Raw genomic sequence first — 23,060 nt, 5'->3', positions numbered from 1 at the left:
TAGGACTGATTATTTCCTTTTGGTGCTAACCCCTTAGCATCTTCCAGAGTGCAATTGTAGCTCAGAAATCCTGCAGATGCTGTGAGACAGTGAGACAGGATAATAGTGATCTGAGGATGGATATGGATCTGAAAAGAATAAAATAAGATGGAAACTGAAATATGAGGAACGGGCATTCGCAATATAATTTGGTTGTTTAACAGCTAAGGTTATCAGAAAATCTATATAAATATTGACAATATGCTTCTTTTTTAAAATGTTCTTACTGACATTACTGGGGCAACAAGGATAATTACGAATGGTCTTGGGCTGTATTGCAAACAAACTGGTCAGGGCATTCTACAAATGTTTAATGAGTTTTGTTTTCACATATAACATTTGCACATAAATAACAATTAATTACAGAGAAAACTTTTTCTTTGATTCTGTTACATCAGTACATCTTCTAGTTCATTCACAGTAGCTTTGCATGTAAATGTCTAGTTTTTTTTCTACATTAGTGTGACTCTCACAATTTTTCCCTATGCTGTACTGAGACAAATACAGGTGAACAGTGCTATAACACTGTATTTGAAATATTTACTCATGCTGCCATGAACACAAATACTTAGAAAAGAACATATTTACTTATGCTACCCAATCTTGTATAGGAACATAGTAATAATAGCACAAAAGTTAAGTGACCATCATTTCACACTAGCAAACATAAAAAATGTAAATTATAAAGTACACACTACAACAATACTGCGATAGTGAAAAGTCAATACACAAAATTACAAACATGATTAAACAGAAAGATACAATAAAACTAACTGTACAGCAATTTGATGGTACCAGGATCTTGAAATAGTAGTTTTTCACGTAGATTCCACCACGAAATATGATAAATGCATATTACAGCTGTTTCCTGCAAGAGAAAAGAAATTATGTAACTGGAAAACTTTTCATAAAGGAGTTTATCATAATACTCTGATAGATAACCCATCTATTTCTAATTTACATAATGATAGTTCTTGCTTATAGACCACTGAATGCAGGTAATATTGCATGGAGCATTTACACTATTCAGATGAGAATGGCACTTTCCAAGAAATGATTGAACAAGAAGTGTCATTGGAATTTCTTATATTTATAATATAATTGACTATTGTCTGGGATAAAAATACTTCTCACAGTTATATCTTCTTGAAGGTTCGTTTTGGTATCTGCCCAAACTACATTGGGATCATGTTGTCGTAAGTGATCACGGATGTGTATTGTTCAGAGAGATTCAGCACCCTTTGCTTTTGTTAATTACAACTGCACATGTTAGTTAAAAGACCATAAAATAAATGGCGATTATTGGTCATTATATTTTTGTTGAGAATGGACATTACAGGCTTTAAAATTTTGTCTTCATATTTATTTGTGGTATATAGGAGCAAAATACTTTTAAGCTTCTACTGCTTATGCATTTATATTGATGCTTTTGTGAACCACCCATGATTGTATGAGCTATGTCAAGCCTTTCTCATGAAGACTGATATCTTTAACTTAATTCTTACAATATCATGATTTCAGTGTTAATGATTTACAAAACCACTGTTCAAATGATTTTTTTAAAAAAATTAAAAAATAACATGAATTTTTTATTAAATAGACACCAAAAAATCAATTAAAACCCATCTATCTTCAATTTAAAAAAATTAACTAACATATAAAATGTTACACAGTTAGCCTTACACAAATTAAAAAGAGCCACCATATTTGTTGAAGGCATCTATTTACTGTCACAATAATTTATTTTATTAATATTGTGTTTTGACATTTCTTGCAAGCTTTGACTTTATATAGAATTGTAATGATTGTAAAGTACAATTTAGTTTCAATGCATACATTTATAGATCTTCTATAACTTCTCTGGTCTTTTCTCTCCCAAAGTATTTCTAAATTTTGACAAAACAAACCTGTAGGTAGAGAAGATTCTCTAAATGTGTGCAGTGGTTGCAGGGAAAGAAATACGGCACTAATAAAGCAGTTGTAAGAATGAGTTAGTGTTTTGAGTAAATTAATCATAAAAATTTAAACTGAACTATTTAATCATCAAGATGAAAAAAGTCTCCATTAAAACCAACACCACCTATAAAAACCCAATTTTATCCACTGGGATGTTCTTTTTTTAAGTACCTGGGTTTTTTTCAACTCTGGTTTATTGGTTATCTGAAACCCACAGTACCAATAAACCACTCCTTCAGCCCATTTCCGTATTGTGTGGAAGACAGCATTTATACAGTGCACATTAGCACACACTATAAACTGAATATTCTTTATGACTAATCATAAATGATAGGGAGGAAATGGCACTATTGTATCTCATTCTTTCCCATGTGTAACAGTAGTAGTAGTAGTAGTAGTAGTAGTAATAATAATAATAATAATAATAATAATAATAATATGATATTATTGAATGCAAAATTCCACGTTTATTACTTCAATGCAGGAACAAAGCATTAAATCCCAAGCTACTGATGCAATCAATGTGGACCTGGAAGATACATTTTAGCATATGCTGTTTGTGAAGAACTGGTAATAAAACCTCAGTTGTGGTATAAATACACATGTAAACAAATATTAGAGGTATTCTACAGTCCAATATTGTCAGTCAGAGGCTGTATCTAATGCAGTGTATGAATCTGAAACATTACAGTCAAAAGTTACACAACTAAATTAAGACTGAAAACAAAATGACAGTGTCAGTGATCAACTTTTTTTTCTCGTGTCAGCATATCATTGCCCTGTTGTAAAAATATAAACTTCATCTATCTTCATACAAAATAACCCACCCAGAAAGCCAAGAACATCAAAGAACCCACTACTTCTGGGACATCAGGAGCCACACTGGCCTTAGTTTGAATATGCCTGGTGGATTATTGATGGATATTGGTGTGCTGGTCAGTCTGGATGAGGTTTTTAGGGAGTTTCCCACATACAACTGGGTAAATTTTTATTAACCTGACACGTTCCACATCATTATGAAGTGTCATATTCATGATCTATGGAACAAGTATTAATCTAATCTAATCTAGTTAAAACTGTGAAACATATGGGAGTTTAAGCCAAGCATAATGAAAGCCTTCATGGCCAGAAATGTTAAAATAATTATAATTTTTTCAATTATAATGCTATTGTTCAATGAATTTCCCTAATAAGCTGAATAGGTCCCTCATTATCTGTGGACAACAGAATTATGGGAAAAAGTGGAGGGGGGAAGGTCATTTATGACTTGGATTGATGCATACACTGGCTTGCTGCTGACAATGAATTTTTATGGCAAGGTACATCTGTGGTAGGTTTTGACATCACATGTTCTTGAAATCTGAATACAGGTGACCACTCTCATGCTGCTGTTACTGTCGCATAATGGGTATATGCTGCACTTCTCTTTCAGTACCATAAACTAAATACTATTGCACTTAACATCTCCTCCCCCTCCTGATCAAAATGACTTATGTTTGGCTGTCTCTAATGCCTCTGCTTAGCCTATCATGGTTGCCAAGATTTAGGGCTTTTCAAATTAAACCCTGTGGTTTCCTGACCTGACTGCAGAGTGTGTTTCACTACAGTTGATCTATCTGTTTCTCCTCTTGGACAGTTGGCTTTATGTTCCCCTACATACTTGCTCACAGGCAGCCTGCAATTTAGAATGGTTGGTGAGAATCCTTGGCCAACTGTCAGTATTCCCCATTACGTTGCTCATTGAATTGTACACTATAGTGACACTCAGTTTTTGCAAGATATTTCTTGTACAGTCTGTGACATAATTAACGAAGGGTTAAGATAGCACTGATTTCACAGCCTGTGATGTCTTCATGAGGGTAATAACACCTTTCATATGTTTAAGGAAAAGTACCCATTCTTTAACAATGCGGTGGTGAGATAGTCCAGTTATCCTACAAGATTTTCCTCACTCTGTCAAAGTTTCTATGATTTGTTACACAGTTTGTGGAGTGATGGCATAAAGCAACTAGCTGTTTTTATGAAAGCACGAATAAAGCAATCTGAAGAATCAATTACCCATGGAAGAGGCACATAACAGATTAAATTTTTGGATGTATTAAAATTCAAGAAATGAGGTGGCCACTTAGGCCAAGAAGTGTATAAAAATTCACACACAGATCATTACATATATTGGGATTTAAATCTCCATTTGTGGCAAAAGCACGAAATCATGAAAAATTCAGTAGACAGAGTGAGAAAAATCTGCAGGTGTTGCTAAAATAACAAGGAGACATGCTGTTCTTGTACGGTCATGGTGTCTGCAATGAGTATGAAGTAGAACACCTGTAATGACACCATTTGCTGAACTGACTGCAGGCACAGCACAAGAGAGTTGTAGGAGTAAATTGTTGCAGGTGTATAACAGGCTAAATACTGCATTTCTTCATGGATGCTGGTTGACCCCCTGTGAATTTTTTTTGGCATGGGCGAACATGTTTTACAACGGGTGGACAATGTCCTGGTATGAATACACAGGTCAGCCGTGAACTCATGCTACAGTAATGTGCATAAGGGATAAAGTGAGACTAATATCTGCACTAAGGCAGTACTACATCACGGTTTCTTTCACACGGCCACGTGTACACTGGTATTTGTGTCACCCAATTTGTCCTCCAACAAAACTCCATTTGAAGTAGAGAACATCATGAACGTCCATAGCCAATGGCCTCACTACATTGGAACCCCCCCCCCCCCCCCATTAACCATGGATCTTGCCGTTGGTGGGGAGGCTTGCGTGCCTCAGCGACACAGATAGCCGTACCGTAGGTGCAACCACAACGGAGGGGTATCTGTGGAGAGGCCAGACAAACGTGTGGTTCCTGAAGAGGGGCAGCAGCCTTTTCAGTAGTTGCAAGGGCAACAGTCTGGATGATTGACTGATCTGGCCTTGTAACACTAACCAAAATGGCCTTGCTGTGCTGGTACTGCGAATGGCTGAAAGCAAGGGGAAACTACGGCCATAATTTTTCCCAAGGGCATGCAGCTTTACTGTATGGTTAAATGATGATGGCGTCCTCTTGGGTAAAATATTCCAGAGATAAAGTAGTCCCCCATTCGGATCTCCGGGCGGGGACTACTCAAGAGGATGTCGTTATCAGGAGAAAGAAAACTGGTGTTCTACGGATCGGAGAGTGGAATGTCAGATACCTTAATCAGGGGGGGGGGGGGGTAGGTTAGAAAATGTAAAAAGGGAGATGGATAGGTTAAAGTTAGATATAGTGGGAATTAGTGAAGTTTGGTGGCAGGAGGAACAAAACTTCTGGTCAGGTGAATACAGGGTTATAAACACAAAATCAAATAGGGGTAATGCAGGAGTAGGTTTAATAATGAATAGGAAAATAGGAATGCGCGTAAGCTACTACAAACAGCATAGTGAACGCATTATTGTGACCGAGATAGATACGAATCCCACACCTACTTCAGTAGTACAAGTTCATATGCCAACTAGCTCTGCAGATGACGAAGAAATTGAAGAAATGTATGATGGAATAAAAGAAATTATTCACATAGTGAAAAGTGATGAAAATTTAATAGTCATGGGTGACTGGAATTCGGTAGTAAGAATAGGGAGAGAAGGGAAAGTAGAAGGTGAATATGGATTGGGGGTAAGAAATGAAAGAGGAAGCCGCCTGGTAGAATTTTGCACAGAGCACAACTTAATCATAGCTAACACTTGGTTCAAGAATCATAAAAGAAGGCTGTATACATGGAAGAAGCCTGCAGATACTGACAGGTTTCAGATAGATTATATAATGGTAAGACAGAGATTTCGGAACCAGGTTTTAAATTGTAAGGCATTTTCAGGGGCAGATGTGGACTCTGACCACAATCTATTGGTTATGACCTGTAGATTGAAACTGAAGAAACTGCAATAAGGTGGGAATTTACGGAGATTGGACCTGTATAAACTGACTAAACCAGAGGTTGTACAGAGTTTCAGGGAGAGCATAAGGGAACAATTGACAGGAATGGGGGAAAGAAATGCATTAGAAGAAGAATGGGTAGCTTTGAAGGATGAAATAGTGAAGGCAGCAGAGGATCAAATAGGTAAAAAGACGAGGGCTAGTAGAACTCCTTGGATAACAGAAGAAATATTGAATTTAATAGACGAAAGAAGAAAATATAAAAATGCAGTAAATGAAGCAGACAAAAAGGAATACAGACGTCTCAAAAATGAGATCGACAGGAAGTGCAAAATGGCTAAGCAGGGATGGCTCGAGGACAAATGTAAGGATGTAGAGGCTTATCTCACTAGGGGCAAGATAGATACTGCCTACAGAAAAATTAGAGAGACCTTTGGAGATAAGAGAACCACTTGCATGAACATCAAGAGCTCAGATGGAAACCCAGTTCTAAGCAAAGAAGGGAAAGCAGAAAGGTGGAAGGAGTATATAGAGGGTCTATACAAGGGCGATGTACTTGAGGACAATATTATGGAAATGGAAGAGGATGTAGATGAAGATGATATGGGAAGAGTTTGACAGAGCACCTGAGTCGAAACAAGGCCCCCGGAGTAGACAACATTCTACTAGAACTACTGACGGCCTTGGGAGAGCCAGTACTGACAAAACTCTACCATCTGGTGAGCAAGATGTATGAAACAGGCGAAACACCCTCAGACTTCAAGAAGAATATAATAATTCCAATCCCAAAGAAAGCAGGTGTTGACAGATGTGAAAATTACCGAACTATCAGTTTAATAAGTCACAGCTGCAAAATACTAACGCGAATTCTTTACACACGAATGGAAAAACTAGTAGAAGCCGACCTCGGGGAAGATCAGTTTGGATTCCATAGAAATGTAGGAACACGTCAGGCAATACTGACCCTACGACTTATCTCAGAAGCTAGATTAAGGAAGGGCAAACCTATGTTTCTAGCATTTGTAGACTTAGAGAAAGCTTTTGACAATGTTGACTGGAATACTCTCTTTCAAATTCTGAAGGTGGCAGGGGTAAAATACAGGGAGCGAAAGGCTATTTACAATTTGTACAGAAACCAGATGGCAGTTATAAGAGTCAAGGGACATGAAAGGGAAGCAGTGGTTGGGAAGGGAGTGAGGCAGGGTTGTAATCTCTCCCCGACGTTATTCAACCTGTATATTGAGCAAGCAGTGAAGGGAACAAAAGAAAAATTCGAAGTAGGTATTAAAAATCTATGGAGTAGAAATAAAATCTTTGAGGTTCGCCGATGACATTGTAATTCTATCAGAGACAGCAAAGGACTTGGAAGGGCAGTTGAACAGAATGGATAGTGTCTTGAAAGGAGGATATAAGATGAACATCAACAAAAGCAAAACGAGGATAATGGAATGTAGTCAAATTAAATCGGGTGATGCTGAGGGAATTAGATTAGGAAATGAGACACTTAAAGTAGTAAAAGAGTTTTGCTATTTGGGGAGCAAAATAACTGATGATGGTCGAAGTAGGGAGGATATAAAATGTAGACTGGCAATGGCAAGGAAAGCGTTTCTGAAGAAGAGAAATTTGTTAACATCGAGTATAGATTTAAGTGTCAGGAAGTCATTTCTGAAAGTATTTGTATGGAGTGTAGCCATGTATGGAAGTGAAACAGGGACAATAAATAATTTGGACAAGAAGAGAATAGAAGCTATCGAAATGTGGTGCTACAGAAGAACGCTGAAGATTAGATGGGTAGATCACATAACTAATGAGGAAGTATTGAATAGGATTGGGGAGAAGAGAAGTTTGTGGCACAACTTGACTAGAAGAAGGGATCAGTTGGTAGGACATGTTCTGAGGCATCAAGGGATTACCAATTTAGTATTGGAGGGCAGCGTGGAGGGTAAAAATCGTAGAGGGAGACCAAGAGATGAATACAATAAGGAGATTGAGAAGGATGTAGGCTGCAGTAGGTACTGGGAGATGAAGAAGCTTGCACATGATAGAGTAGCATGGAGAGCTGCATCAAACCAGTCTCAGGACTGAATACCACAACAACAACAAACAGTGGTAACACCAGTTCCCATCAGATCACCGAAGCTAAGCAATGTTAAGTTCAGCTAGCACTAGGATGGGTGACTGTCTGGGTCTGCTGAGTACTGTTGGTAAGTTGGGTGCACTCAGTCCTCAGGAGGCCAATTGAGGAATTACTTGATTGAGAAGTAGCAGCTCCAGTCATGAAAATTGGAAATGGTAGGGAGAGCAATGTGCTGACCACATGCCCTCCATATCTGTATGCAGTGATGCCTATCAGCTGAGGATGAAACAGCAGTCCGTCAGTACCATTGTGCCATCTGAGGCCTGTTACACTGAACTGCCAAATGAATGGACAAGTATACTAGAACTTGCATCCACAAATGATGGACTTCCATGCCTCAGTGATACAAACAGATGTACCGTAAGAGTGACCGAATCACGGGGCTATCTGAGGAGAGATCAGATTAACATATGGTTCCTGAAGGAGTACAGCAGTCTTTTTCAGTTGCTGCAGAAGCTACAGCATGGAAGATTGACTAACATGGCCCCATAACATTAGCCACCATGGCCTCGTTCTGCTGATAATGTAATGAGCTGGAGGCAAGGAGAAACTAGTTGTTACATTGAAACTTCCTGGTAGATTAAAATTGTGATTAGCCGAGACTTGAACTCGAGACTTCTGCCTTTCACGGGCAATTGCTATACTGACTGAGCTATCAGAGCACGACACTCAACCCACCCTCACAGCTTCAATTCTGCCAGTACCCCGACTCCTACCTTCCAAACTTCACAGAAGCTCTTCTGCAAACCTTGCAGAACTATCACTCCTGGAAGAAAGGAGAACTCATTCTAGTTGTTATATTTCCTGAGGACATGCAGCTATACTGTACAACTTAATTATAATGGAATCTTTTTGGGTAAAATAGTTCCCTATTTGGATCTCCTTACAGGAAGCACAATAAGAGAATGTTGTCACAAAGAAACACATTTGCAGTCTACGAGTCAGAGTGTGGAATAGTAAATCCCTCAACTGAATATGTATGAGAAAAGGATAGGCTGAAGTTAGTTATACTGGGAATTAACTAAGTGTGATGGCAGAAAGAACAGGTTTTCTAGACAGGTGAGTACAGGGTTATAAGCAAAATCAAATAGGAATAATGCAAGAATATGTCTAACTATGAATAAGAAAATTGGAATGCAGGAATATTACTATGAATGCATAGCCAAACAGAAAGAAAGCAAACACGCACCATAATAGTGCAAGTTTATATGCTAACCGGCTCCACAGGTGATTAAGAGAACATACAATACGACTGTAGTGCTCTGCAAACCGGGCAAGCAGGGGTATGGTGCACCACTGAAGTCACAAGACGACAGCAGCACCTGTCTCAGATGCACATGCAGCCTCTCAATAGTGCATCCTATTGGACAGCCAACAATTTACAGAATCGAGCTTGGCCGGTAGAGTGCATTAAAGAGAGGCTGCACGCGCATCCAAGAGTGGGGGCCTCCAGCAGTGCTGGCATCTTACGACATCAGTGTCACACCATAAAGCTTCATGCCCGGATTGCGTGTGTGGAATCTTACCCGGGTTACTACGGCGATAAAAGAAACTATTCAGATAGTTCAGACAGATGAAAATTTAAGGGTGGTGTGGGATTGAAATTCAATAGTAGGAAAAGGAAGGGGAGGAAAGTAGTACGAGAATGTGGACTGCAGAAAAAGAATGAAAAGGGAAGCCCTCTGGTAGAATTTTGCACAGAGTGCTAACATTGCTAACACATGGTCTAAGTACCATTGAAGAAGGTTCTAAACATGGATGATGTGCAGTTCTAAAGCATCGACTGCACACCGACCAGTGCAGCATCATTGAACGGCATCAAGAAGGCAATGACCCGTGGGCCAAAGGAAAGAGTGAGCAGGAAGACATAGTTCAGCATCCCATGTCAATGCTGACATAACCAGCTGCCTATCGCTGGTAGGGCGCAGTCCAGTCATAGACTTTGAGAGCGTTAGCACTGATTAATAGGATGACAATACTTAGTCTGCTTTCTGCGAGTAGTAATGGTGCACAAAAGTAATTGCAAGTAGAAGACACAGGAAGCACATAAGGCACCTCATAACATGAGGTTTCCTTTTTAGAAATAAAGTGTTCTATTAACCTGCTAGTGTCATGTACCCGATGTGTAGTGGTGTGTGTGTGTGTGTGTGTGTGTGTGTGTGTGTGTGTGTGTGTGTGTGTGTGTAGGCGTGCGTGCGTGCAAGGGAGGGGGCGTGGGGGGCAGTCAAACTGCAGAGAGATACCAATGCTCGACTACAGTCAGTGTGTTGAAGAGGACGTAGATTGCAGAGGATAGACTTGCGAGGAGAGCTGCATCACACCAGTCTTTGAACTGGAGACCACACCACCATTTGAACTTGAGGTAAAAACCACTTGTAGTACTGGAAAATGAGCCCTTGGTAGTTCACTGCACTGTGCATTTCCTATACCCTGAGTACCAAACACATTTCAGTTTGTATGCATGTCACTTTTTGAACAGCAAAGTGGCAGAACAGCTAGTGTATTTGCACGCTGGTCCTGTTGGTATTTAACCAACACACTATTTTTTACTGGGACGTGTGGTATACATATTTGCAGTTAATGGCAGTTAAGACTTAAAATAGCATGTTCCTATGGCTATAAATCTGTTTAGCAGACATGTTTAACTCTTGTGAGTGTATCGCAGACATGTTGAAAAACTTGTACTGGTGGACGCTTTAAAATACACAAATTATCTCACAAATACCTACTAACAAAGTTTCAAGAAATGATATTATGCGAGAAATCTATGGATATACTGCAGTCTTTTATATATCACCCTGCTAAAGACTGCAGTAAAACGTTTAGACGACTGTAATTACAGTATGCACAGAGTCATTTAATGAGCACTTCCTCATTTACTCCACATACAGATGGAATGGGAAGAAACATGCGGTACAAAGGAAAGTTCACTCCGCATGGCAGAATGGGCTGAAGAATATGAATGAAGATGAAAATGTGAGTACGACTGAGAAGATATGCTGGTTTGCTTTGAGGCAGCGTCATGCATATATTGCTACTTGTGGTAACATGGTTACATGCAGTAACACTGTAATATGGAACTCAGTAACAGTGATTTGTGCAATATGTTTTATTTTGTTTTGATTCCATGAATTTAGAAGTACAAATATATTCCTTAGAATATATAAAACATTTTTAGCATCTTGTACTCCACAGCATGTGTGTATGATAAATACTTTTACATGTAAACAACATAGCTGACAACGTGTCAATCGTGATACCACACACTGTGATATGTCCATTATCAATATATGGCTGTTTGTGCCACCTGCATGCTATTATGTTACACATTATCAATGCTTTTAGGGTATGATAATTAGTAGGTAACGGCATTTGGGTGGCCTGCATGTTAATGTTCCATGTGGGTGACTTTGGTTAGTGCCTCTACACTGTTGAGCCAAAACGTTATGACCACCTGCTTCTGTGTCCATCTTTGGAACAAAAATACATTACTGATTCTGTGTATCTGGGATATGACAGTTTGTTGATAGGTTTGTGGAGTTATGTGGCATTAGGTGTCTATGCACAGGTCGTGCAATTCACGTAAATAACAGGCTGCTGATTTGCGTACGTGGTAATGGTGCCCGATAGCGACCTAGATGGGTTTTGTAGAACTTAGGTCAGGTGAATTTGGTCACCGAGACATCAACATGAGTTCACTATGATGCTCCTCAAACCACTGTAGCACAGTTCCGGCTCAGCGATGACCATTATACTGCTGAAAGAGGATGTCACACACAAAGGGATGCAGATGGTTCACAGCTGTCAGCCTGTCTTGGATTACCACCACAGGTCCCGTGCAAGCACAGGACAACGTCTCCCATAGTATAATATTGCTCCCACCAGCATGCGACCTTGACGCATTGCACATTTCGAGCTGCCATTCACCTTCTCGATGGTGGAGATGACCATCGAACTAGTGTAGCAGAAATCTGCTTCACCCATACAGCCGACACATTTACATTGATTGATGATCGAATCTTAATGATCAACATGTGAACACGTAGGGGCTGTCTGCTGTGGAGTTCCATGTTTAAAATGTACGATGAACAGTGTGCGTCCACCAGCATTGTGCTCCTCCAGTGGAGATGCTACAGATCACCATCTATCCTACTTTAGAGAGCAGAGACACCTCCAAACCCCATGTTCTGGGAAGAGTTAATGTATGTTCAACCATTTAGCACCTAGTGGTAGTTTCACTGTCCTACTCTTTCTGTAGATGCTCATGAAAGTAGCACACGAACATTCAACCAGCTTCACCATTTACGAGATACCCGTTCACAGGCTAAGCATAATAATAATCTGCCCTTTGTCAAAGTTGCTTATCTCAATGGATTTCCCCATTTGCGACCCATATCTTCACTACGGTGATCCCCCGTGTCTGCTCCACTTACATACTTTTGTTACTGTGTCATGTGCCCACAGCGCCACCAAGTGGAATCAAACATCACAGTGGGCAGTGGTCATAATGATTTGGCTTATCAGTGTATAAAGTAATGTTGTTTATGGTAATGAGAGAAGGTGAAGCATCATGCCACACTTGCCCATCTCCATGAGACACTGTGAAGAAATGTGAAATTTAACCCAAGACATAGGTGCTAAATATGGTGATCAGGAGGTTTACACCACCACCATTTCTACCAGTGCCAACTAAATACTAGCAGTGAAGATTTTTTTTCACCACCAGGATTCAAACCAACAAACTATGACTCAAGAGCCACCCACCAAGGATAATTCCTCGTTTTACATAAAACCCCATAAAGGGTGGCCTGAGAATCTGAACTGAGGAACTAATTAGTAACTACAGAAAGAAACAACAGCAATTTCGATGCACTAAGCAATGCTTTTTTTACAGTATTATAAAACCAGTTTTTTACTCTGCAGTCTATACTGCATTTTCCAGGTTTCAGTTTCTAACTTTGTTTGTAGCTCTATCGAATGAACATTTTTAATCTATGTATTCTAGAAGTCAACTTATTTCAAGTCAAATTTCTCTGAAACAACGATTACTCACACAGCCAGATCACAAAATAAAACTAAAATGGTATAAATGCAGACCAACACAACTGAAAATGATTTGCACATTTTGTTAAATAATTATTTTTATCACAAGACATGTGAACAAATCTCGTATATAATGCTGTGATGTAGTAAACTGAGGTACTTACTCCTTTTGACATGCAAACAAGGTTAGAAGATTCTGCTGGAGCAGGGATTTTTCCCTTGGTCGATCCTTCTTGTTCAGCCCTTGCTTCCGACAACTGCCAATGCTCCTTGACAATGGACGCAGGGCAGGTGATTTTTTAACACTGGAAATTACGCCCTGAAAGAAAATGGACAGTGGTATAAATAATGGATGCAGACAATACTTTAAAATGTGGATCATCAAATATGTTTACATTTCAAAGAAACGAAACTTACTCTACTAAAGAGTATGGAAATGGAACATACAGAAACCTCCATAAAATACGTAAAATAGAAAAGGTAAACACTTACCTATAGAGGATTGGTGGTTGGCACACACAAGCATGTAATAGAAAATGGTTAACACTAGTTTTCGAGCTCCTGCTCTTATTTTAGTAGGAGTGTGCGTGAATGTGTGCTCAAAAGCTAGTGTTAACTGTTTCCTATTACGAGTTTCTGGATGCCATTACGTGATATTTCATCCAAGAATTTCCATTATTATTTTTACATACATAATTTTGTATCAAAATTTCCCAAAAGAATTCAACAAATTTTTCCCATCCGAGTTATACATTTTGTACTCAAAGCATGAAGCAACTTCTGAAGCTTATCAATTAACTAATATGAACAAAACTCAAAGACTTGCATGTGTTAGCCCAGACTGATGTCAGTCAATCCTATGTAAAAGTTCCCCATTACAAAAGTAAGACATTACATGTTTACATCTTCATGGACACTACCACTACAGTCTGCAAAAATTTAAACAACAAATTATAACCTTACACTTATTTTATAACACGTAATGTACATATCTGTGAAAACAATCTGGAAGTTTGTGTGTCTTAAAAAATGTGGAACTGGTTGAAATCACCATCCCATAGTCAAGTGAAAATAAAACAGAAGATCCCCATTTAGAATCACTTAATGTTTTTTATGTTTTCCATTCTCATGAAATCACCTGAATAATTGAAAACAGTAATCATATATTGCCTGTTAAATGTCTTGAGGTAGCAGACGGTAAGTTCAAAAGTCACAAGAATGGGGATTAGAGTATACTCTTAATAATCTCTGAAAATATTACTTAATACCCTTAACATCTTTAATTGGATTGTATTGGACTGGATTGTTTGGGGGAAGAGACCAAACAGCGAGGTCATCGGTCTCATCGGATTAAGGAAGGACAGCGAAGGAAGTCAGCCATGCCCTTTCAGAGGAACCATCCCAGCATTTGGCTGGAGCGATTTAGGGAAATCACGGAAAACCTAAATCAGGATGCCAGACGCGGGATTGAACTGTCATCTTCCTGAATGCGAGTCCAGTGTGCTAACCACTGCGCCATCTCACTTGGTATCTCTGGAGCAGAATATGGAAAATAACTTTCAAAAGCATATATATCAGGCATAATGGCCTTGTAAAGCTGTCCTCAACCTGAAGGTTGGCTTGAAAACTACACGGCTTTATGTGGTACGGAGATGGTAAGTACTCATCTCCCTTCGATTGCCTGTGTATCTGGGTCCATAAAGCTGCATGTGGTTTCTGAAACATGGTATGATTTGTTATTTTTCACAGTAACAAATCTTTGCTACAGGTGAAACAATATGTGACAAAAAAATATATGAATGAAAGGTAACTGGAGAAACATTATGAAACGACTGGGTTCTGCAAGTCAGGTGTGGTTCAAATGTGGAACATTGTCTGCAGCAGGCATACCACCACAGAATGGAAGAGGCTTTTACACACTCACATCTGGCCTTCAGTGAAATACTGATCTACTGGTTACTGATCATAATTTTCAAACCCTTAACCAATACGATTTCTACAGAATGTATACATTATGTAATCAGTGAATCATCTTCAACTAACTGAAACTGTCCAGGGTCTCTTTTTGATTACTCTACTGCAGCACATATGTAAATTGAAAAATAAGAAAGGACAATACAAGAGCTTTTGACTGTGTGACTGGAAGGAAGGAAAGAAAGAAAGAAAGTAGAGCTTAATGTTCTGCCAAACTCGAGGTTATTAAGGATGAAGTATAAGCCTCGAGTGGAAAAGGATTATTTTGTTGCATTTGATCTAGTAATATGTCCACTGATAGGTTCATTAACAGATGTGTGTGGCAGTGTTGTAATGATCGATACACCACCAGTTTCATAATATAGTCAAGCACACATTACGTAACACTGACTTTCATGTCCTTATGAAGTTGGCTGGCATACAGAATGACAACATTTGGTGGGTACAAACGCACTCAAGATTAGGAAATACTGATTCACAATTTTTTAAGGAAGAAAGATTACAGCCAAATTACGATACCGCCATCAAGCACTTTGGAGACTAGTTGCTAGCTCAGTTGAACTAGAATGTATAATGAGATTTAGGGCACTATGGTAAACGTAAGTCTGGAACATTGGAGGGGGACAGCACCATTTATGTCAAATATATGTCCCTTTTTAACCAATGTCTTACTTAAATTAGTATATTAAAGAGATTTCTACTTAGCTAGTGTATATTGTGTAAGAGTATTGTCAGTCAGAAGGATGCCTTCTATGACAGAGAGAACAGCAACACTGTCTGATACAGCCAGTATTCAAAAATGTCACAATAATGGAAAAGAAGATGTGCATTCATGTACAGGCAAAAGATTCCTTGGTTCTTGCTAAATGAACATGTCACAAAACTAACATGATACACATACAAAAACTCTGAACATGTCACATGGCTACTTGTCAACTTTTTGTTGCCTCTGAAGATTGTGATAACTTATTTTGCCCTAAGTTGGCATCAGTTTTGACAACAGTTAACTAGATCAGACTTTGATCACGCCACAAGTATGTATGATGGATGTCAGCCTTTCAAGGTCACTGCCAGCAGAAAGTCTTATACTCCTAGCTCACTTATTTCTTACATAGTTTAATTCTTAATTTCTTTGCATGTTTTGGTACTTGCATTGTTTAATTCATAAATTTCGGGCGTATTATAGTATTTGAGAGTTGTAGCATCGCATTTTAGTACCTGAATAGTGTAAATTCGCGTAGTCTCCTTCCGCCACCGAGCAGTGTGTCAGCAGTGCGAAAGTAGCAGCATTACTGCATTTACTAGGCAATCTTGTATTTTAATAACCGTTTAAATTTTGTGTCAATTTGTTTGTGCTCTCTGTAGATTAGTTCAGACGTTCTTTGCACAACAGTTTTTAGCATGGATAGGGACTGCAACTGCTGTGTTCGGATGCAGGCTGAGTTGGCATCCCTTCACTTCCAGCTTCAGGCAGTGTTGGCTTCGGTCACACAGCTTGAGGCTGTTGCCAATGGGCATCACTGTGGGGGTCCGGATGGGGGTTTGTTGGGGACGGCCAGCTCGTCCCACGCATCCCCCAATCGGACTACGACTGTGGTTGCCTGGGATACTGACCACATTGAGGCTGATCCCTCAACTGTGGTAGAGTGGGATGTTGTCTCAAGGACTGGCAGGGGGCGAAAGACATTCCAGAGGGCTGAACGGGAGGCCTCTCCAGTTTGTCTGACAAACCGGTTTCAGGCTCTGTCTCAGGCTGATACTGATCTTCGGCCTGATATGGCTGCTTGTCCTGTTCCAGAGGTTGCCCCCTCAGTCTGCAAGATCCGGGCAGTTGCAGAGGGTGGGCTTACTGGTAGTTGGGAGCTCCAATTTCAGGCGCGTAATGGGGCCCCTTAGGGATATGGCAGCAAGAGAGGGGAAGAAAACCAATGTGCACTCCGTGTGCATACCGGGGGGAGTCATTCCAGTTGTGGAAAGGGTCCTTTCGGACGCCATGAGGGGTACAGGGTGCACCCATCTGCAGGTGGTTGCTCATGTCGGCACCAATGATGTGTGTCGCTATCCTCTCTGGCTTCCGGCGGCTACCTGATTTGGTGAAGACTGCCAGTCTCGCTAGCGGGATGAAAGCAGAGCTCACCATCTGCAGCATTGTCAACAGGGCTGACTGCGGACCTCTGGTATAGAGCCGAGTGGAGGGTCTAAATCAGAGGCTGAGACGGTTCTGCGACTATGTGGGCTGCAGATTCCTCGACTTGCGCTATAGGGTGGTAGGGTTTCAGGTTCCGCTGGATAGGTCAGGAGTCCACTACATGCAGCAAGTGGTTACACGGGTAGCAGGGGTTGTGTGGAGTGGGCTGGGCGGTTTTTTAGGTTAGATGGCCTCGGGCAAGTACAGAAAGGGAAACAGCCTCAAAGGGTGCGGGGCAAAGTCAGGACATGAGGGGACCAAGCAGCAATCGGTATTGTACTTGTAAACTGCCGAAGCTGCATTGGCAAAGTACCGGAACTTCAAGCACTGATAGAAAGCACCGAAGCTGAAATCGTTATAGGTACAGAAAGCTGCCTGAAGCCAGAGATAAATTCTGCCGAAATTTTTACAAAGGTACAGACGGTGTTTAGAAAGGATAGACTGCATGCAACCAGTGGTGGAGTGTTCGTTGCTGTTAGTAGTAGTTTATCCTGTAGTGAAGTAGAAGTGGATAGTTCCTGTGAATTATTATGGGTGGAGGTTACACTCAACAACCGAGCTAGGTTAATAATTGGCTCCTTTTACTGACCTCCCGACTCAGCAGCATTAGTGGCAGAACAACTGAGAGAAAATTTGGAATACATTTCACAAATTTTCTCAGCATGTTATAGTCTTAGGTGGAGATTTCAATTTACCAGATATAGACTGGGACACTCAGATGTTTAGGACAGGTGGTAGGGACAGAGCATCGAGTTACATTATACTGAGTGCACTATCCGAAAATTTCCTCGAGCAATTAAACAGAGAACCGACTCGTGGAGATAACATCTTGGACCTACTGATAACAAACAGACCTGAACTTTTCGACTCTGTATGTGCAGAACAGGGAATCAGTGAACATAAGGCCGTTGCAGCATCCCTGAATATGGAAGTTAATAGGAATATTAAAAAAAGGGAGGAAGGTTTATCTGTTTAGCAAGAGTAATAGAAGGCAGATTTCAGACTACCTAACAGATCAAAACGAAAATTTCTGTTCCAACACTGACAATGTTGAGTGTTTATGGAAAAAGTTTAAGACAATCATAAAATGCAATTTAGACAGGTATGTGCTGAGTAAAACTGTGAGGGATGGGAAAAACCCACCGTGGTACAACAACAAAGTTACGAAACTACTGCGAAAGCAAAGAGAGCTTCACTCCAAGTTTAAACGCAGCCAGAACCTCTCAGACAAACAGAAGCTAAACGATGTCAAAGTTAGCGTAAGGAGGACTAAGCATGAAGCATTCAGTGAATTCAAAAATAAAATTCTATGTACCGACTTGACAGAAAATCCTAGGAAGTTCTGGTCTTACGTTAAATAAGTAAGTGGCTCGAAACAGCATATCCAGACACTCCGGGATGATGATGGCATTGAAACAGAGGATGACACGCGTAAAGCTGAAATACTAAACACCTTTTTCCAAAGCTGTTTCACAGAGGAAGATCATAATGCAGTTCCTTCTCTAAATCCTAGCACAAACGAAAAAATGGCTGACATCGAAATAAGTGTCCAAGGAATAGAAAAGCAACTGGAATCACTCAACAGAGGAAAGTCCACTGGCCTGACAGGATACAAATTCAATTCTACACAGAGTACGCGAAAGAACTTGCCCCCCTTCTAACAGCCGTGTACCGCAAGTCTCTAGAGGAACGGAAGGTTCCAAATGATTGGAAAAGAGCACAGGTAGTTCCCATCTTCAAGAAGGGTTGTTGAGCAGATGCGCAAAACTATAGACCTATATCTCTGACGTCGATCTGTTGTAGAGTTTTAGAACATGCATTTTGCTCGACTATCATGTCGTTTTTCGAAACCCGGGATCTACTCTGTAGGAATCAGCATGGATTCTGGAAACAGCGATAGTGTGAGACCCAATTCGCTTTATCTGTTTATGAGAACCAGAAAATATTAGATACAGGCTCCCAGGTAGAAGCCATTTTCCTTGACTTCTGGAAGGCGTTCGATACAGTTCCGCACTGTCGCCTGATAAAGTAAGAGCCTATGGAATATCAGACCGGCTGTGTGGCTGGATTGAAGAGTTTTTAGCAAACAGAACGCAGCATGTTGTTATCAATGGAGAGACGTCTACAGACATTAAAGTAACCTCTGGCGTGCCACAGGGGAGTGTTATGGGACCATTGCTTTTCACAATATATATAAATGACCTAGTAGATAGTGTCAGAAGTTCAATGTGGCTTTTCGTGGATGATGCTGTAGTATATAGAGAAGTTGCAGCATTAGAAAATTGTAGCGAAATGCAGGAAGATCTGCAGCGGATAGGCACTTGGTGCAGGGAGTAGCAACTGATCCGTAACATAGACAAATGTAATGTATTGCGAATATATAAAAAGAAGGATCCTTTACTGTATGATTATATGATAGCGGAACAAACACTGGTAGCAGTTACTTCTGTAAAATATCTGGGAGTATGCGTGAGGAACCATTTGAAGTGGAATGATCATATAAAATTAATTGTTGGTAAGGCGGGTTCCAGGTTGAGATTTATTGGGAGAGTCGTTAGAAAATGTAGTCCATCAACAAAGGAGGTGCTGTTAAATTTGTTTGTGCATTTTAGTGAGTTATTAATTTTAGCAGTTAACCACTGTTATTTCTTGTGAAATATCTATAGAACAAACCTTTGGAAAAGTTTGCTCACTGTGTAAGGTTGCGTTTTTGCTGAATGTGAAACCTTTATTTTAAATAAGTAATTGTGTGAAGTATTTTTGGTAATAGTGTTAGTGGTCAAGTAGTAGTGTCAATAGTAACAGCTACATTCTTCCAGGTGGGTAAAATTTGAAATCATTGAAAAGTTCTACCACGAGTGAAAACTGTGGAGATCTTCCCCTCGAACTGCAGGATATGTAACAGAAATAACTTAATAGAGGAGCAGGAGTGTAAGACGTATGCAAGAGGCAGAAGGGGACTAGGGAATGGGAAGTGGCAGTTGGAAGGTTGCCTGGAGAAGGATATACGACAGTTTCACTTTGTGTATCACCAATAGATTTGATCAACTGTCAGAGTTTAGAGGAGAGGAGCCTCTTCTAACTGTATGTGTAGGAAATATGCAGCAGACCTCAACAGTTAAGAAGGCTAAGTCAGTTGTAACTCCAAACAGAAAAGCGGTGGTGCTGCTATTATAGCTAGTTTTCATGGCATAGGTGTAGGCCAACAGTTGTGGGAAGTGTTGGGGTGTGAGCACCATGTCACCAGCATTTTGAAGCCTACTGCAGCATTGGCTGAGGTGACCGATTCTCTTTTGAAAAATTCCTACGTAACTGCACTACGTCATCAGAGAGTGATTGTGGGTGGAGCTGGGAATAATCTTGATGCAGAAAGGGAGTATGACATAGTTGGTGACTTGGAAAAGAAAGCTACTCAAACTGGTGACAAAAATGTGCAACTTGTGCAGCTGTTTTAGCATCAAAATTGTCCTTATCTTAATACTGCCTTATTTTAATAGGTGTATCAATATTGGGCTTGAGAGGGTACCGATGATGGAGGGCATGGCTTACATTGCAATGATACCAGTTGATTCTGTTGATAGAGCGGCTTTCACTTGGCATGGTCAGCACATCTATCAGTAAGTGAATGGAAGGGTGACAAAGCTTATGGGAGACAGTGTAATGGGTGATTGGTGGTAGAGATGCACCATTTTTAGATTGAAGTCAGCTAATAGATATCCCTGCTTAAGGGCAGTCTCTCTAAGAGGAGACACCTTCAAAAAATGTCATGCATCTAACCAATGAAGGAATTTGCATATTTCATCAAAATATAAGAGGTATTACACATAAAGATAGTGAATTGCTTGTTGATGTTATATCTGACAACACTGGTATATCAGATAACAAGTTGAACAATGTGACAATTCACATGCTTCCTGGTTGTTTTTCAAGCAGCTCTTTGTGAAATGAGGGAGAGGCTATATCAGGGTGGTTATAATTTCAATCAACAAAAAAAGAGGTTTTGTTTTAAAAGACCCATGAGGGTTAAAAAGGAAACAATATTTCAAAAACTGGAAAAAAAACCAATAAAACTCAACTACATTTCATTATGACAATTTAATTAACATACAAAATGTTACACAGCCAGCCTTACTCAAAATAAAAAGAGCCATCATATTTATTGAAGGCAAGTATTTACTGTCATCTGATTTGATCCATTATAAATTATTCTGAAAGCCTGCTCTCTCAACCCATCCCCCCTCCCCTCCACCTCGCCCTGTCCAGCTCTTCCTCTTTCCTTCCTCTGTCCATCTCTTCCTCCCCCTTCTCTCTCTCCATATTATCACGCCCATCCCAATACGATGTTGCTGGTTCTTATGCCCGCAGTATTTCCTTTTAGTTAGTAAGTAATGTGTGTACCAGATTTAGCTGATATGCCCTAGGGGTTTAGTAGTAGTTTTCTACCCATAGCTTTGCCTGCATACACATTACATATTTTACATATATTTCATATATTTCACACATATTTGTACACATATTTCACCTGTATCTCTAGCAAATTTCGCCCTGCAGTTTCATTTTCATGCTCTTCAATGTTTACATCATTTCTCCTGAACTATGAGTCATAAAATGATAAAATTTTGCACGTACATCAAGTGGCATATGTGAATACTGCCTGCAAAATGTGTCTTCAATATAGTTAGTAGTAAAGAGGTAATAAATTAAAACATCATGCAGATGTGGTAGTTCTACTTCATGAACAATAAAACTGTTGTAAGTAATGAACTTACTTCCTTTCACCATTTTGGGGTGTGAGGGCGGGGGGTGGGGTGGGGGTGGGTAAGGAGGGTGGAGGGGCGTTAGTGGTCTGTCAGTGAGAAAAATTTTAGTAAGGATTTGAAATTATGTGTAAAGTTCGTTCCAAATTACTAAGTGTTCTCATTCTCAAATACTCCAGGAACAAAGTCTGGGCATTCATGCATCATGGGCTACACTTCTTCATCCCTACCTATGTCACTTTGGTATCTAGATGGTTCTTACCCCCATAGCAACACACACACACACACACACACACACACACACACACACACACACACACACACACACAGCAATACTCCACAATAGGGTGGACAAGTGTGGTGTAAGCAGTCTCTTTAGTAGACCTCTTGCACCTTCTAAGTGTTCTGCCAATGAATCACAGTCTTTGGTTTGCTCTACCCACAATATTATCTATTTGGTCATTCCAATTTAGGTTATTTATAATTGTAATCCCTAAGAATTTAGTTGAATTTACAGCCTTCAGATTTGTGTGACTTATTGGATAATCGAAATTTAGTGGATTTCATTAAACACTCGTGTGAATAACTTAACACTTTTCTTTATTCAGGGTCAATTGCCACTTTTCGCACCATACAGATATCTTATCTAAATCATTTTGCAATTCGTTTTGGTCATCTGACAACTTTACAAGATGGTAAATGAGTGCATCATCTGCAAACAATGTAAGACAGCTACTTAGATTGCCTCCTATGTCGTTAATATAGATCAGGAACAATAGAGGGCCCATAACACTTCCTTGAGGAACACCAGATATTACTTCCATTTTACTAAATGACTTTCCATCTATTACTACGAACTGTGACCTTTCTGACAGGAAGTTGCAATCCTAAGAGACATAAAACTTGCAATCCACTCTTAATGCATATCTATGAGCCACTTTCTGCACTTTTTTCTTGTTTGGCAGTTAATCGCCCCTGTGAATCTTGGATCTAGCATATCAGCAAGATAGTGAAATGGTTCTAGTGCTCGTTCCTTGTATTTTTTATTACTTTCTTATGGG

General features: G+C 39.9%; 1 protein-coding gene across 3 annotated transcripts in view; it reads right to left on the bottom strand.

Moving 5' to 3' along the window:
* Positions 1 to 329: 329 nt before the first annotated feature.
* Positions 330 to 23,060, bottom strand: part of LOC126298976 (exonuclease 1) — a 115,818-nt gene continuing 93,087 nt past the window's right edge. For all 3 annotated transcript variants that reach the window (XM_049990597.1, XM_049990598.1, XM_049990599.1), the window contains 2 exons: positions 13,245 to 13,399; positions 330 to 907 (listed from right to left, as the gene is read on the bottom strand). In XM_049990597.1, the coding sequence (XP_049846554.1) occupies positions 895 to 907; positions 13,245 to 13,399 (168 nt within the window). In that variant the 3' untranslated portion in view covers positions 330 to 894. The remainder of the gene's footprint in view (positions 908 to 13,244; positions 13,400 to 23,060) is intronic.

The sequence above is a fragment of the Schistocerca gregaria genome, chromosome X (assembly GCF_023897955.1).
Source record: "Schistocerca gregaria isolate iqSchGreg1 chromosome X, iqSchGreg1.2, whole genome shotgun sequence".
Lineage (NCBI taxonomy): Eukaryota > Metazoa > Arthropoda > Insecta > Orthoptera > Acrididae > Schistocerca > Schistocerca gregaria.
The sequence above is the reverse complement of the archived record's forward strand: the minus strand, read 5'-3'. Positions and strand labels throughout refer to the sequence as shown.